This window comes from Belonocnema kinseyi, chromosome 5 (genome assembly GCF_010883055.1).
Source record: "Belonocnema kinseyi isolate 2016_QV_RU_SX_M_011 chromosome 5, B_treatae_v1, whole genome shotgun sequence".
NCBI lineage: Eukaryota > Metazoa > Arthropoda > Insecta > Hymenoptera > Cynipidae > Belonocnema > Belonocnema kinseyi.
In genome coordinates, this window is record NC_046661.1 from 57826719 (window position 1) to 57840949 (window position 14231).

General features: G+C 34.2%; 1 protein-coding gene across 2 annotated transcripts in view; it reads right to left on the reverse strand.

Annotated features, from left to right (window-relative positions):
* LOC117172952 (chymotrypsin-C-like) overlaps nucleotides 1-14231 on the reverse strand; it is a 21769-nt gene that overhangs the window by 4034 nt on the left and 3504 nt on the right. Inside the window, exons 3-4 of one of the 2 annotated variants that reach the window (XM_033361260.1) lie at nucleotides 13442-13545; nucleotides 873-1014 (exon numbers count right to left, since the gene is read on the reverse strand). In XM_033361260.1, the coding sequence (XP_033217151.1) occupies nucleotides 873-1014; nucleotides 13442-13545 (246 nt within the window). Of the gene's footprint in view, nucleotides 1-872; nucleotides 1018-13441; nucleotides 13546-14231 lie in introns of both variants that reach the window. The other variant, XM_033361259.1, reaches the window with a different exon arrangement.

Here is a 14231-nt window from a genome sequence, read left to right on the forward strand (position 1 = left end):
AGCGGAGGAGGCTGCTGAAACACTCGGACTTGACTTCAGTATTAGGGGTGAGCAAAATGCATCAAATCTAATCTATCTCGAGTACTCACTCCTGAAAGCCCGTAAACAAATTGGAGTCGTCGATGCTTTGACCTATAATTTAAAAAAGCCTGCGCCCAAATGTTGGGAAAATACAAAGAACGAGCGCGTAGCCCGAGGTAAATGGATTATCGAGCGCGAAGCGCGAGTACCAGCAGTCGGGCGCCCTAGGTGGGCAGATTTTTTAAAATATGTTTCTACGCTACATCCTTAAAAACTTTGGCCCTGAGGCCGTTTTTACTGTAAAGGAATGTATTTACATAAACGAGGAAGTAAGAGAAACATCGACCAGGGAAGATTTCCTCTCAGAATGCAGAAGAGAAGATCTTCCACATAAAAAATAGATCATTAGTTATTTCAGACGTAAAAAGAATTTTTTATTCGTAAACAACTGTGATTTTCAATAATTTCTCCTCATTCTAGTATACTATAGAATAACCGGTTTTAGATGTTGAAATTTAAATCATTTTGTATTTCTAATTAATTTAATTTTTCTCGCTTTCTGAGAAATCCAATATTATATTCAATATTATATACTATATCAATATCAATATTATATACTATATACTCTGCTTCAAATATCTTTTATTCAACTTTAAGATTAAAGTAATACCCCAGAATTTTCTGTGAACTTATAGCGTTAAAAATTAAATATGGGAACTTCAATCTTGACTGTTCTGAAATGAATGAATTAAAGAATCAAAATATATATTATTATAGCTAATTGTGGTGTTCTATATTTATATTATTATTATCATTTTAAATATGATATATACAAAAAAGATCATATTTACCTCAAGAAGAGCGATGTCATTGTATATTTCGGAAAGATCATACTTCTCGTGTATGTAGACTTTTTTAACTTTATTGTTTCTATCATTGTCTATTGGAAATGCGTATGTGCGTCCCGTTACTACCTTAAATTCCTGGTTCTCACTACAAAACAGTACAGAAATTACGAACATATGTGTATCACATTGAAATTTCTAAATCCGATTAGATAAAAAAGATTTTTTTACGACAAAGAACACAAATTTCAAGTCTTTCAATTCGAGATTTTTTTACGTTGTGAGTGAAATATTCAATGTTTTAAAATTTTGTTATAGTTTTAATATATTCTGGATGTATTTAGATCCAAATAATTTGATTAAAAATCCATTAAACTTGAAATTATGTAACTATCAAGTCTTTTAATTTTATATTCTGCCATTTCAAAGAATTTAAAAACACAGACAATTTATAATATTTGAATATAAAATTTTTCAGTTAAAAAATAACTGAAATTGAAACAAAAAATTTAACATATTTAAATCTAAAATTAATAATTATGAATATAATGAAATTGATAATATGAAAATTTGCAATTTTGCAAAATTTAATAGAGAAATTTTACTGAGATTTGTAATATTTCAAATCTAAACTGCAACTTTATTTGAAACTTGAAGTTTAAAACCCCCAAAAATTAAGAAATTCTAAAATAAATTTAAAAGATGATAAATATTATTAATAAGTATCACATATCTTGTAGAATTAAGCGACACGCAAATTGATTGGATAGATTTTTTTACCAAAAAAATGACATTTCGGTAAAAAAAATCACTGTTATTTTCACCGTTCAAAACTGAAGAATTTTTTATATGTGAACCTTTAAGGTTTAATTATTATAAAACTTTGAAGGTTTGCTTTCTAATTAAAAAGTTAAGAAAAATTAATTAATACAAACTTGAAATGTTAAGAATTAAAAAATTCGAAACTTAGTTTAAACATTTAAGGATTGTTAAAGTAACATCTTGTAACTAAGTCGTTAAAAAGAAGTGTCAATCGGTGTTTTTGAAACTCAATCATTTTAATCTAAAGTGCAAAGTGAATAACTTGAAAATCAAAAGTCAATTACTATTTCTATGCAAGGAAGTCCATTTTCGACACTTAGAAACACTCACTAGGTAGTTTTTGTTATCAGAAATTTCACAAAATTTAATTGAGAAGGAAATCAAATAAATTTTTTTTTAATTCCCTGAGGGAAATTTTTTGTACAAATACGCATGAAAACCCCAGAACGATTTTTATTTGAGCATATAAATGAGTAATTAAAATTAAAACGAAAATGACAGGAAATTATAATTTTCGTCTGGTATTATTTCACCGAAACTGTTTTTTTTTTTGTATTTTTTGGTATATTATGTTATATTTTTGTATTTGATTGTAGTTTTAATATTTTACATAAAGTGCTCAAGAATGTAGTTTTTGCATTCAAATTGATAACACATATTTAAATGAAATAATCTCAATAAAACAGAGAAAGTTAAGTCTACAATCTTACAGAAAAGAAATACACACGAGTACGAAACTCGTTGAAATTAATATACCGAAGTTCTAATTTCCTGTAATTTTTGTTGAACGCTTGAATTTCAAATTTACAAAATTCGATGTAGGCATTCCAAGAATTACGCCACGACGTGGTTTCGGTCGAGTGAAGCCGTGGGAGGATGTGCCGTGGTCACTCGAGTATGACAAAACAGTAGCATATGCGATAAAACACAGTACCCTAACGCAGCGTTTCCCAAACTTTTTTCGCACTTTCTGGAGAGCGGCAGGGCCGCCACCTTAACTTTTTTCGCAATACTGGAACCCAAGAGAGTTCGGGCTCGGTTCCTTGCTTCACGTGACGTTTCCGTTGTTAGACAATTATAGCCGCTTGAGGAAAATGAACATATGGTATAATAATAATAAATTGAGTTCAATCGGCTACGTTAGATTTGCTAGATCCCTTGCAGTCACAACTGTTTATAGTTTTCAATACCTGACCTTATCCCAGGTGTTCACAACTGCTTATCTTTCTTTATGCCTAACTATCCACTACCCACGATATATCATTTTAATTTTCATACATTTAAATCCATTAAAAAATGTAGTATTCTTATACATTTCTAAAATAATAATTTATTTCGAGTTTCGAGCCCGCGCGAAATAGTATTAAACCATTTCCCAAGATCCCACTGCGTTTTTTGGCTGGTGAGAAGTTAACGTGATAGAAGTTAGTGGAGATGAAAGGTGACATGTAGACGATTGAGTAATGGCACCTTTGCCAGCGCCAATTCGCTCAAAGGTGCGATGAAATCGGATTTTCAGCGGTCGATTTATTTAATAATCACCTGTTGTCTAGTAACTCAATGGAATCTTTACCATATTGTAAAGGGCAATTAGTACTTTCGAATAATGTAATATTGCCATCCTCCACCTGCTCAAGAATCCCCGGTAAAGAGGCCTAAAGGGCGTGATTGAAGTTAACTAAGTGTATCTATCTGTAAACGAAAAACTCGTTCTGCCAAGGTTCAAGATAACAAAAATAAGTGACGAAGGATCGAGGGCTGCTGCGTGGGTTCCGTGCGGCGTAGAAGCCTTCTGAGTGTTTCGGTTTACGGTGTTTAGTTACGGTATTTAGTAACGCTGTTTAGTCCAGTCTTATCTACTTCGCATTTGTAAACTAGGAAAATATATTTTCCCCCTATAACACTAATTTTTGAGTCGGAAAGAATAAATGCCCATCAATATACATGGCTTTGAGACCAAAAACTTCACTTTTCTACTTTAACGATAAATTCTGAACCAAATATATAGTACATGAATTTCCACCTAGAAGAAAGTGATATGATGCCAACATTTAAATTGATTCTCCATCGGAACAGTTATTTTTTAATTGAGCAAATAAATTTTCAGCTACAATGATGATGATTTTCTCTTAAACCTTCGAAAAGTATGACAAATCTTCTTAGAAATCGTTTTTTCCCATTCAGAGAATCTCAGAACGTGGGGGTTTCATAAAAAATGCCTGCTCATTACGATTAGAATCAGAAAAATTTATTTGTAAACGTTCTATAGTTGGAAGTCGTTGTATTTCCATTTGTACAATTGAATCATTTTCAATTTTAGATGCGTGGTATTTTTTACAAATCGACAGTTCAGGTTTTTAGAAAATTCACAGGATAAATGTTGCATAAATCTTGTGTCTTGAACATGTAACTGTTGAATTGCTAGTACTTCAATTTTCAATGAAAAAAAAAAATTTCAAGCAAGAAGATCAGTCAAAAATATTAAGATTCTACATAAAGACAAACGATTCTTTCACAAAATAGTTAAATTTTTTGAATAAAGAGCTAAATATCCAACTGACATGCTGGAGATTTTAGGATAAGAAAAGTGTTGCATTTCAATTACAAATTTTAAAGACCAAATTCAACTTAAAATAATTGAATAACTCTAATGTCAAAGCTGTCGATACTAAAACTACCTGTAAATACGGAATACTGAAAATGGTATGCTTTCAAATAATTTCAACGTCAAAATTGATCAATTTTTTAACTTAATACTGGTCTAGATTCAAATGTAGAGCGCTTAAATTAAGAAATTTTTAAATAATGATTGCTAATAAGTGGTGAAGTATAAATTTTTAGTTTACAATTTTTGATTGAAATCCCAAATTTTTATTTTCATAAAATCTGCAGCATGTCAGTTAGATATTTAACTCTTTATTTCCAAAATTTAACTATTTAGTGAAAGAATCGTAAGTCTTTTTGTAGGACAATAATATTTTCAACTGATCTTCTGGATTGAAAATGTATAAATATGGGCAGGCATAGAAAGCACAAACATTCTTCCCATGATAAAGATGAAATTCGCGATTTGGAACCAAAAAGTGCAGCGCTTGAAGAGGAAAATGGAACGTCGACACAGAGCTCATTCATAAGATGAGAAAATGCTGATCAGATGACTGATGAGCTTGTACATAGGTCCAGGACTAATCCAGGTCTATGCTTTTCCAGAAGTTCCTCCTGGGGAGGAGAGAAATAAAGCCAAATAAGGGACAGATGAAAAAGGAAATGACGAAAACAAAATGGCGGACGGAAGTGACATAGGCACAAAAGTCGACGGTGAGAAACTAGAAGCTCTAGGAACAGATCCTACAATCCTTGACACCTCGGAGGTTAATTTACATTCAGATATTCTGTCGAGATGGGAATTTTGGCTCACCACAGGTCTTAAACCAGATGCTAAACAGGAGCTGTTTAAAAAATATCCCAGGTAAGGAAATATTCTTTTGGATATCCCCGAGATTAATCCAATTATGTTACTGTCAATGAGCGAACAGGCCATCAAAAGAGATAAACATTTCCAGGGCACGCAACGTCTTGCGGGCTCAGCACTGTGAGCTATAGGAACAGCAATGAATATGTTGCTTGGAAAATCCGAAAAACAACTCGCTGTCGTAAAACTGCTGCAACTGTTGTCAGATGCAGGCCAGTTAATAACGGACCTTCATCATGCAGAGACAGTAGCTAGACGTGCCTTTATCGCCCCTGGATACAGCAAATCAATTAAACCCCTTTTAAACAAATCAGATAGAGGAAGATTCCTTTTCGGTGACAATATAACGGACAAAATTAATTAATTGAGGTTATTATAAAAACTGAGTAAAACTCTTGAACCTCCAGCACCTCCGAAAAAACCGTGCAATGAAAATACCGGTCCTTTAAACTCAAGGAGCTCGTCTGCGAAGGTACAAGGGTCATCGTGGGTGAGCAAAAGTTAGAAATCTTGACCGACAAATTCTTACACTCGAAGTTCTCACGAACAGAATCATTAAACATCGTGAAGAAATCACGACAGCCAGAGATCGAACAGATACAGATCATCAGCTCGATCGAGCAGGATGTAAAGGAACGTACAGCTGGTAGGTTAAAAAAATTTTAAGAAGCCTAGAAACAAATAAATATAGACAATTTTGTCCTTCAGTGCATAAAGGGTTATAAGATTCCGTTTAAGCGGAAACCCCAACAAATTTTTCCGCCTCAACGTCAAAATTGGACAAACGACGAAGTTTTTTCGTTAAGGGCCAAAAAAAATAATTTACTAGAAATAGGAGCAGTAAATACCTGCTATTCAGTGAAGGGAGAATTTCTATTATCCTTTTTTCTTGTAAATAAGCCAAATGAATCGAAAAGATTCATTTTCGATTTAAAAATTTTAAATGAGTTTATAGAGGTACCATATTTTAAGATCAAGGACCTTCGAACAGCTTCTAAGCTACTAACAAGGGACGACTGCTTTATGAGTTACATAGACTTAGAATGCCAATTTCCTTGTTCCGGTTGATGAAAGGTATAGCAAATATTTGAGATTTCGCTTTTAAGGAGTTCTTTACGAATTTAATTGCCTACCATTCGGCCTGAATATCAGTCTTTACGTTTTCACAAAGATTCTTAAACCGGTGGCCAGTTATTTAAAGAGCAAAGGTCTGTTATCAGTGGTTTATTTAAAAGATTTTCTCTTCATGGGTACATCTTATGAAGTTTGTTAAAAAACATTCAAATATCGATCACACTGCTACAATCTCCGGGGTTTGTTATAAATTATGAGAAAATTAATTTAAATCCGAATAAGATTTCTGAATTTCTAGGGTTTTATCTAGATTCAGAAAAAATGACAGTAGATCTGCCCTCGCGAAAACGCAAATCATTGATAACATTAATAAATTCCTTCCTAAGAAAAATTTATTGTACAATACGAGAATTTGTGCAACTAATAGGAACTTTAGTCTCAAGATGTCCAGCTGTACCTTATGGAATGGGATACACCAAAAGTTTTGAAAGGGCAAAATATCAAGCTCTTATATTGGCTAATGGAAACTATAACAATCGTATGTCTATACCAATCTCCTTACATAACGATTTAAATTGGTGGAAAGTAAAACTGCGTTCTTCAGAGAGCACGATATGATAGTTTTCATTTCAGAAAGAGATCTTTTCTGATGCATCTATGTCCGGTTGGAGTCGCTTTTTGCAACGGCTAATCAGGCCATGGGTTTTGGATCGCAGAGGAAAAAAATTGACATAAATTCTCTCGAAATTATGGCTGCTTTTTGGGCTCTAGAAACTTTTGCATTACAATCTTTCAATTGTGAGATCTTGCTGCGCGTTGATAATACAGCGGCGATTGCGTATATTAACAAAATGGGCGGAATTCAATACCCTCATTAAAATTTCTTAAGTAGAAAAATTTAGCAGTGGTGCGGAATCAAAAAATTGGGATTTATGCATCTTACATCGCCTCGAAGGACAATGTAGATGCAGATCGAGAGTCCAGGCTTAAAAATTTTGATACCGAATGGGAACTAGCAGGCTATGCGTTTCGAAAAATTGTACAAAATTATCCCCACCCTGAAATTGATTTATTTGCAACCAGATTCAATTCCAAGTGTGAATTATTTTTGTTCTTGATTTAAAGCTCCTGAGGCAGTAGCAATTGATGCCTTTACTAGTTCATGGAAGAAAAAATTTTTCGACCATTTTCCACCCTTCTCAATGATATTAAGAACCTTAAAAAAATAACAAGAGACGAGGCCTATGGTATTTTAATCGTTCCCCAGTGGACCTCGCAGTCTTGGTTTCCAGTCGATGGTTATAGGCACATCATTAATTTTTGCACCTAAATCAACACTTCTTTTGTCTCCTTGCGGGACCCAAGAACATCTCTTGACAACTTCGATTACTCTGGTTGCAGGTCTGCTATCAGGAAAGTTTTTTAGGGAAAAATCTTCCAAGAGTCAGCTAGAAATATTTTTCTGGCATCACTGGCGGAGTCTACCATCAAACAGTATAACAGCGCTTTAAAAGATTGGTGGGAATTTTGCAACAAGTTGAATACAGCAAGATCGGCGATAGCCTTAATTTCATCAAAGAAAATTTCGGACTCTACAATACATCGTTTCTTTAAAGGAATTTTCAGCCTAAAACCTATTCGACCAAAGTGATCAAAAACTTGGGATGTCACACCGGTATTGGATACAGTCACCACCTGGTTTCCACTCAAGTCAATTACATTCCAACAGCTGCCAGAAAAGTTATTAATTTGGTTAGCATTAGGAACGGACCACAAAGTTCAAACATTTTCCCTCATTAACATTGATCACATCAGTTATTCCACAAAAGAAGCTGACATCAATATTGAAGCTCTTATTCAAACTTTGAAAGTAGGAAGCTGTCAGCCTTGTTTGATCTTACCGTTTTTTAAAGACAAACCGGAACTTTGCTTAGCAAAGACGCGTTTTTATAATCGGGCGATTTCCGCGCCAAATGAAAGTTTTTGTAAGGCGGTACTAAGAAATAACTCTTAGTTTTGTTGTCATTGTAAAAATTCAATTCTTAAATAAAATGGCATATGAAAATTGTCGACTCTGAACATCTACAACAGTAACCCCGAGAACAAGACGGTACGATTAAACGAACTTACTCAGTGAAGTGAAGCGCATTCGTTTATCCTGCACTGGTGTACTCCAAGAGCAATCCGATCGCTCCTTCTTACTTCGTTTTACTTCTTCCTTCTCACTCCGACCTGCTTCGGTGCAGATCAGAGTGCACCAGTGCAGGATATCCGAATACGCTATTAGGTAAGTTCGTTTGAGCGTGCAATTTTTCATTGAAAGTTAAAGTACTCACAATTCAACAGTTACATATTCCAGAGACGAGTTTTATACAACATTTAATCTGCGGATTTTCTAAGAAATTAAAATTTCGATTTGTAAAAAATACTACGCATCTAAAATTGAAAATTATTCAATTTTACAAATGAAAAAACGACGACAGCCGACTGTAGAACGTTTACAATTGAAATTGTCTAATTCTAATTCTAATTCTAATGAGAAGGTATTTTATTCATCAAACCTCCACGTTCTGAGAGCCTCGGTATCAGAAAAAAACAATTTTTAGGAAGACTTGGCATACTTTTTGAAGGCTTCAAAGAAAATCATTATCATTGTAGCTGCAAATTCATCTATTTGATGAAAAACAATAAGTATTTCGATGGAAATTCAATTTAAATGTTAGAATCATATCACTTTGTTGTGGGTGGCAATTCATTTACTGTATATTTGGTTGAAAATTTATTGCTCAAGTTGAAAAGTGAGGCTTTTGGTCTCAAAGTCGTGTTCATTGATGGACATTTATTCTTTTTGACACAAAATTAGTGTTATAGGGAGAAAATATATTTTCCTAGTTTACAAATGCGAACTAGGCAGGACAAGACTAAACAGCGTTACTAAATGCCGTAACTAAACACCGTATACCGAAACCCTGAGAAGCCGCATTTATTGGACGCCACACGGCACCCACGCAGCAGCCCTCGCCCCCAACGAAGATGAAGCCTCTTTTTATGTATCCTCCGATCTGAAGTATTGTATCGAAAGCAAGTCAATTCCGCAAAGAAATACCTTTTCCGCATATTTCTGTTATGTTGAGCCGTGGCAAAATGAGTCTTTTGTGTACAGAGGGCATATCTGAACATAACCAGACTGCTGAGACGGCTGAGATCACTAACTCGGTTTCCGAAATACTTCCAATACTAATACTCGACTACTAGCGACTACTCAAAGAATTCTCAGAGATCGCTAGAGATTACCACTAAATTCCAAAAGGATTCCCATGCTCGATTCGAGGTAGTAGTCAGGAGAATTGCTCAGTGCACAGGCCCTCGGTTCTTGTCTTATCTCGTAACTCGACATATACGTGGCCAAGATTTCATTGCGCTCCTAGACAACAGGTGATTATTGACTAAAATGACCGGTAAGATTCCTATTTTATCGCGCCATTGAGCAACTAACTTTTAGCACGATATTTTTTCACCTGGCAAAAAACGCACTGAGATCTCGAACTACGAACAAGAGTTCATATACCTACCGACAAAATTCCCTAACTTTACGACTTACTAGTGAAAGCTCGAAGTTCGAACAGTCAGCCACCTACCGAGAAGCTATTGGTACTAACTCAGGGATGTACGTCAAGTAGTGTGCGCCTCGAAAAGAATAGAGGTGGATAAGCAGAGGATTATTTTAGATAGAAAGATTAGGATTCAGATGGATATAGGGCTATCTTTTATTTGGGAAAAAATATAAATGGATTCAATTAGATAGGAAAATAGGGATTAAAAAAGATAGACGAAATTTTCGATGACATACCGAATAGAAAACGATAGATGGGGATAACTCTAGGATTCATGTCGATAGAACGACTGGGTTTAAGAAGGATTTGGTTGACTTATATTTGAAAAAAGATATAAAAAGATTCAATTTGATAGGAATATAAGGTTTAAAAAGGATAGACAAGATTTCCGATTGCATAATAGATAGAAAATGATAGAAACGGATAGAGGTGAATAAGCTGTGGATACATTTAGATGGAAATACTGGGATTCAAGAAGACAGGGCTATCTTAGAGTTCAGAAAAGATAGAAAACGATTAAATTAGATAATAATATAGAGATTGAAAAAGATGGAGTAGACTTTGGATTGTCTAACCGATAGCTTGCCTAACGATGATTTTCTAACTTATAGCAGGAAAATGACTACACATGAATTAATATGAATTCTAATGACCTCAGGTATTCCAGGAGATTTCAAGTGGCTTCAAGAGAATCCAAGTTATTTCAAATGAATTCAGGTGATTTCAAATTATTTCAGGTGAATTCACGTGACTTTAGGTGAATGCAAAGTATTTCCGATATTTCAGGAGATTTCAAGTGATTTCGGGTGAATTCAACTGGCTTTAAATGATTTCAGGTGATTTTAGCAACTTCACGTGATTTCACGTGAATTCAAATGGTTTTAGGTATTTTAGGAGATTCTAAGTGACTTTGTGAGAATCTAGGTAACTTCGAAATAATGCAGATGACTTCAAGTGACTTCACGTGACGTCATGTGAATTCAAATGACTTCAAATGCTTCAGGAGATTTCAAGTGACTTAAGGAGAATTTAAGTAACTTTATATGATTTTAGGTGATTTCAAGTAACTTCACGTGGCTTAGGAAGAATTCAAGTGACTTCAAATGAATTTACGTGATTTCAACAAGCTTCACGTGAATTAAAGGGACATCACGTCAATTCAAATTACTTTAGATATTTCAGGTGATTTCAAGTGACTTCAGTAGAATCAGAGTGACTTCGAATAATTTCATGTGACTTTAAGTGACTTCACAAGAATTTATGTGGCTTCAAATATTTCAGGAGATTTCAGATATTTCAGAAGACTTCAGGAGATTTAATTAAAAGTATACACCTGCCTTCCCGGGTTTAAACGTATTTAAACGTATTTGGTATATTCTTTTGTTTCTTTCTTATATTTTTGTATTTATTGTATGTTTTATATTTTACCAGAAACTATGCAAGTACAGTGAAAATCTTCAATAGCCCTTACTTCTATAGCCTTTCCGAGAATTGAAGCCACGCCGCATGTAGGTTTAACAGGTGTTGCGCGGGGTGCGCGGCAGGCGCTGGTTACTCAATGCTGTAGATGTGCCGCAACAAAGTCGACGTTGAAGCCATCTAGCGTATACTCAATATCCCTAAGATAAAATAATGGATGACCATTTAGATAATCGTGATAATATCCAGATACGTGTCAGATAATTGACTTGAAAACTAAAAAGAAATAAAGAAACAATATAAAAACAAGAAGAAATACATAAATAGTTGTCAGAATAATTATTTATGCATTTCCAGTTGTTTTTGCACTGTTTTCTATAAGAAAATGTGTTGTTATGAAGAAAGAAGATTGTGAAATTATTTTTCGAAGTATGATGCCGGTGAAAACAACAATAACGAATAGTTAGCGTGGTTGCTGTTGGCCATTTTTGAAATTTGGAACTTAGACTAGCGGAGTAAGGTACGGGGAGCGCAATCGCTGTGCTATCTGTCGTATCCTCCTAACGGGATCAAAGTATGTTCAAACACTCGCCATTCTGAGTGACCACCGCCTGGTGCGCGGGGTCTTCGACTGTCAGTCAGACGAGCAGTCAGACGTGAACAAACAAAAGCGGAGCAGGCTGTAATGAGTTAGCTGACACCCACCGTTAGCCCTGAAATCGGCGCTATAGAAGAGTTTCATTGTACTTACTAGTTTTTGGTTTTAACTTACTAGTTTTTGGTTTTAACTTACAATTTTTGTATCAAAAAAGTTGTTCGTTTGGTTATAGGTTAGACCTAATTTTTTTATTTTATCGAGCTTATTTCATTTCAATGTTTGTCATCCCATGGAAAATATACCAACCAAATTAAAATATAACAACATACAAAGAAAAGTACAAATTTCTTTCAAATAATGGACTAAAGTTCAAATTTCCTGTAATTTTTTAATGAAATTCTTGTGTTTATTTGTATTTTCCTGGGAAAATTATTCTAGTTTTTTATCACTTATTTGTAAAAAGATTTCTACCATGGATTTAAAAAAGATTAAATCTGATTACTTTTTAATAGAATCCGCTAGTATACCGGGTATTACACAAGTAGAGGAACATGCCTGTATCTTCTTAAGTGAGTTATTTTTCACAAAGGTCATGTCATTCCTTTAAAAACTTTTAACAATGAACCTGATGGTGGCCTCAGTTTTGACCTTGAAAACGACCTTCATGGTTGTTCCCAGGTCAACTTTTTAAAATGGAAACGCTCTTTTTTAACACCAGCAATCGAAAGAACGGAAAATTGTCCATTCAAATATGCAATCAAGTCACATGTTCCAGATGACCTTAAAGGTTACCCTAAGGTATATGCTTCAATGACCTTGAAGTGACCTTCATCTTCGTATTCGTTTTATGACCTAAATACATATTTGATTGTACGATTTTATTTTATTTTGGTTGCCAGTGGCAAAATAAAGCTTTTCATTCAAGAAAAAGTTGACCTTGAAATAACTATAAAAGTCCTCAAGGTTATCCTCAAGTTCAAAACCAACGTCACATTCATTACATACAGATTTTGCCTTAGTGGCATCAAAAACCGGTTGGGTAATGTTTTTGTACACTCTAAGAATTGACCTCACTTACCCAACCCACGTGGTCTGGACCTACAAACAGCTCCCAGGTCAGCGTCAAGGTCAAAGTTTAGACTCTCATCAGCACGTGATACTTGCATAAGTTTGTCCACTATGGAATATTGTCCAATAATGCTGTTCTTATAGCCATCAAACCACTTTTTGAGTTAAAATGACATCAGAGTGACCTTTAAGGTCTTCCGGAACATATGACCTAATTGCTTATCTGAATGTAAAGTTTTTCGTTCTTTCGATTGTCGGTGTCAAAAAGGGGCGTTTCTATTAAAATAATAATTTGACCTTGGAACACTCATGAAGGTCATCCTCAAGGTGAAAACTAAGGTCACCATTAGGTGCTTTGTTTAAAATAACAGTTTTGAATTGTTTCTATAGTGGTATTTTTCATTTAGAAACAATGTATTTTACCGAATTTTGAATCTCTACTTCTTAAATAAATAATATGAAATAAAATTTTTAAATGTAATATTAAAAATTTTATTTATACACTTACTGCCTTTTGAAAAAATAGGCTGTTGAGATCAGATGGCGTGTGGTGATGATTGCCGCACCACAGAATGGATGATTAGTGTCTGTACTGTCTGTATACACTAGAGCCTATAAAGACAATTATTGACAGTCAAACCTCGTTTATTGCAACCCTTTCGAAACGTATACACCTCACCTATTGCATCTCGAGAGGGGACCCCACCACTCCACGTATTGGGTACGGTCACGGAAACGGCCTGGCGCCATCTGTTACCAAAAAGTGGCAATTTCTGAGGGATGAATTCCATTCGTTTACATGCGATTCAAAAAAAAATAAATTTATACTGAAAAAAAAAACTTTTGCTCGAGTTTATTAAACGGTTTGGTCGGAGGTGCGTTTTGAATTTCTCTTGTCAATGAGAGATCTCCTATCGGATTACAAATATCACATAAAGTATTTCAATACTCTTGTTTTTTGAAAAAGAAATACTGAGATGTCTGGAAAAATTATAGTGTTAATTAAGGCAGTAATGCTATATTTATATGATTTATTATTCTTGTAAACGTAATGCTAGTTGTGAGATTTTGAGGTTAGAAAGTTTAATTATCCCATAATATTTATGGAGTATATTTCATTTTAATTTGAATTACATGAAGTATATTTTGTGAAAAAATATTGTTTAAAAGAATTTAAGGTTGTTGAAAATAAGCAATACCAGGTGTATACATATGAAACCGGTATTTTTTCAAGAAAAAAACACATTTAATTCAAGAGAATGATAACAAATATTTTATTCAAAGTATGCGCCCTCGCT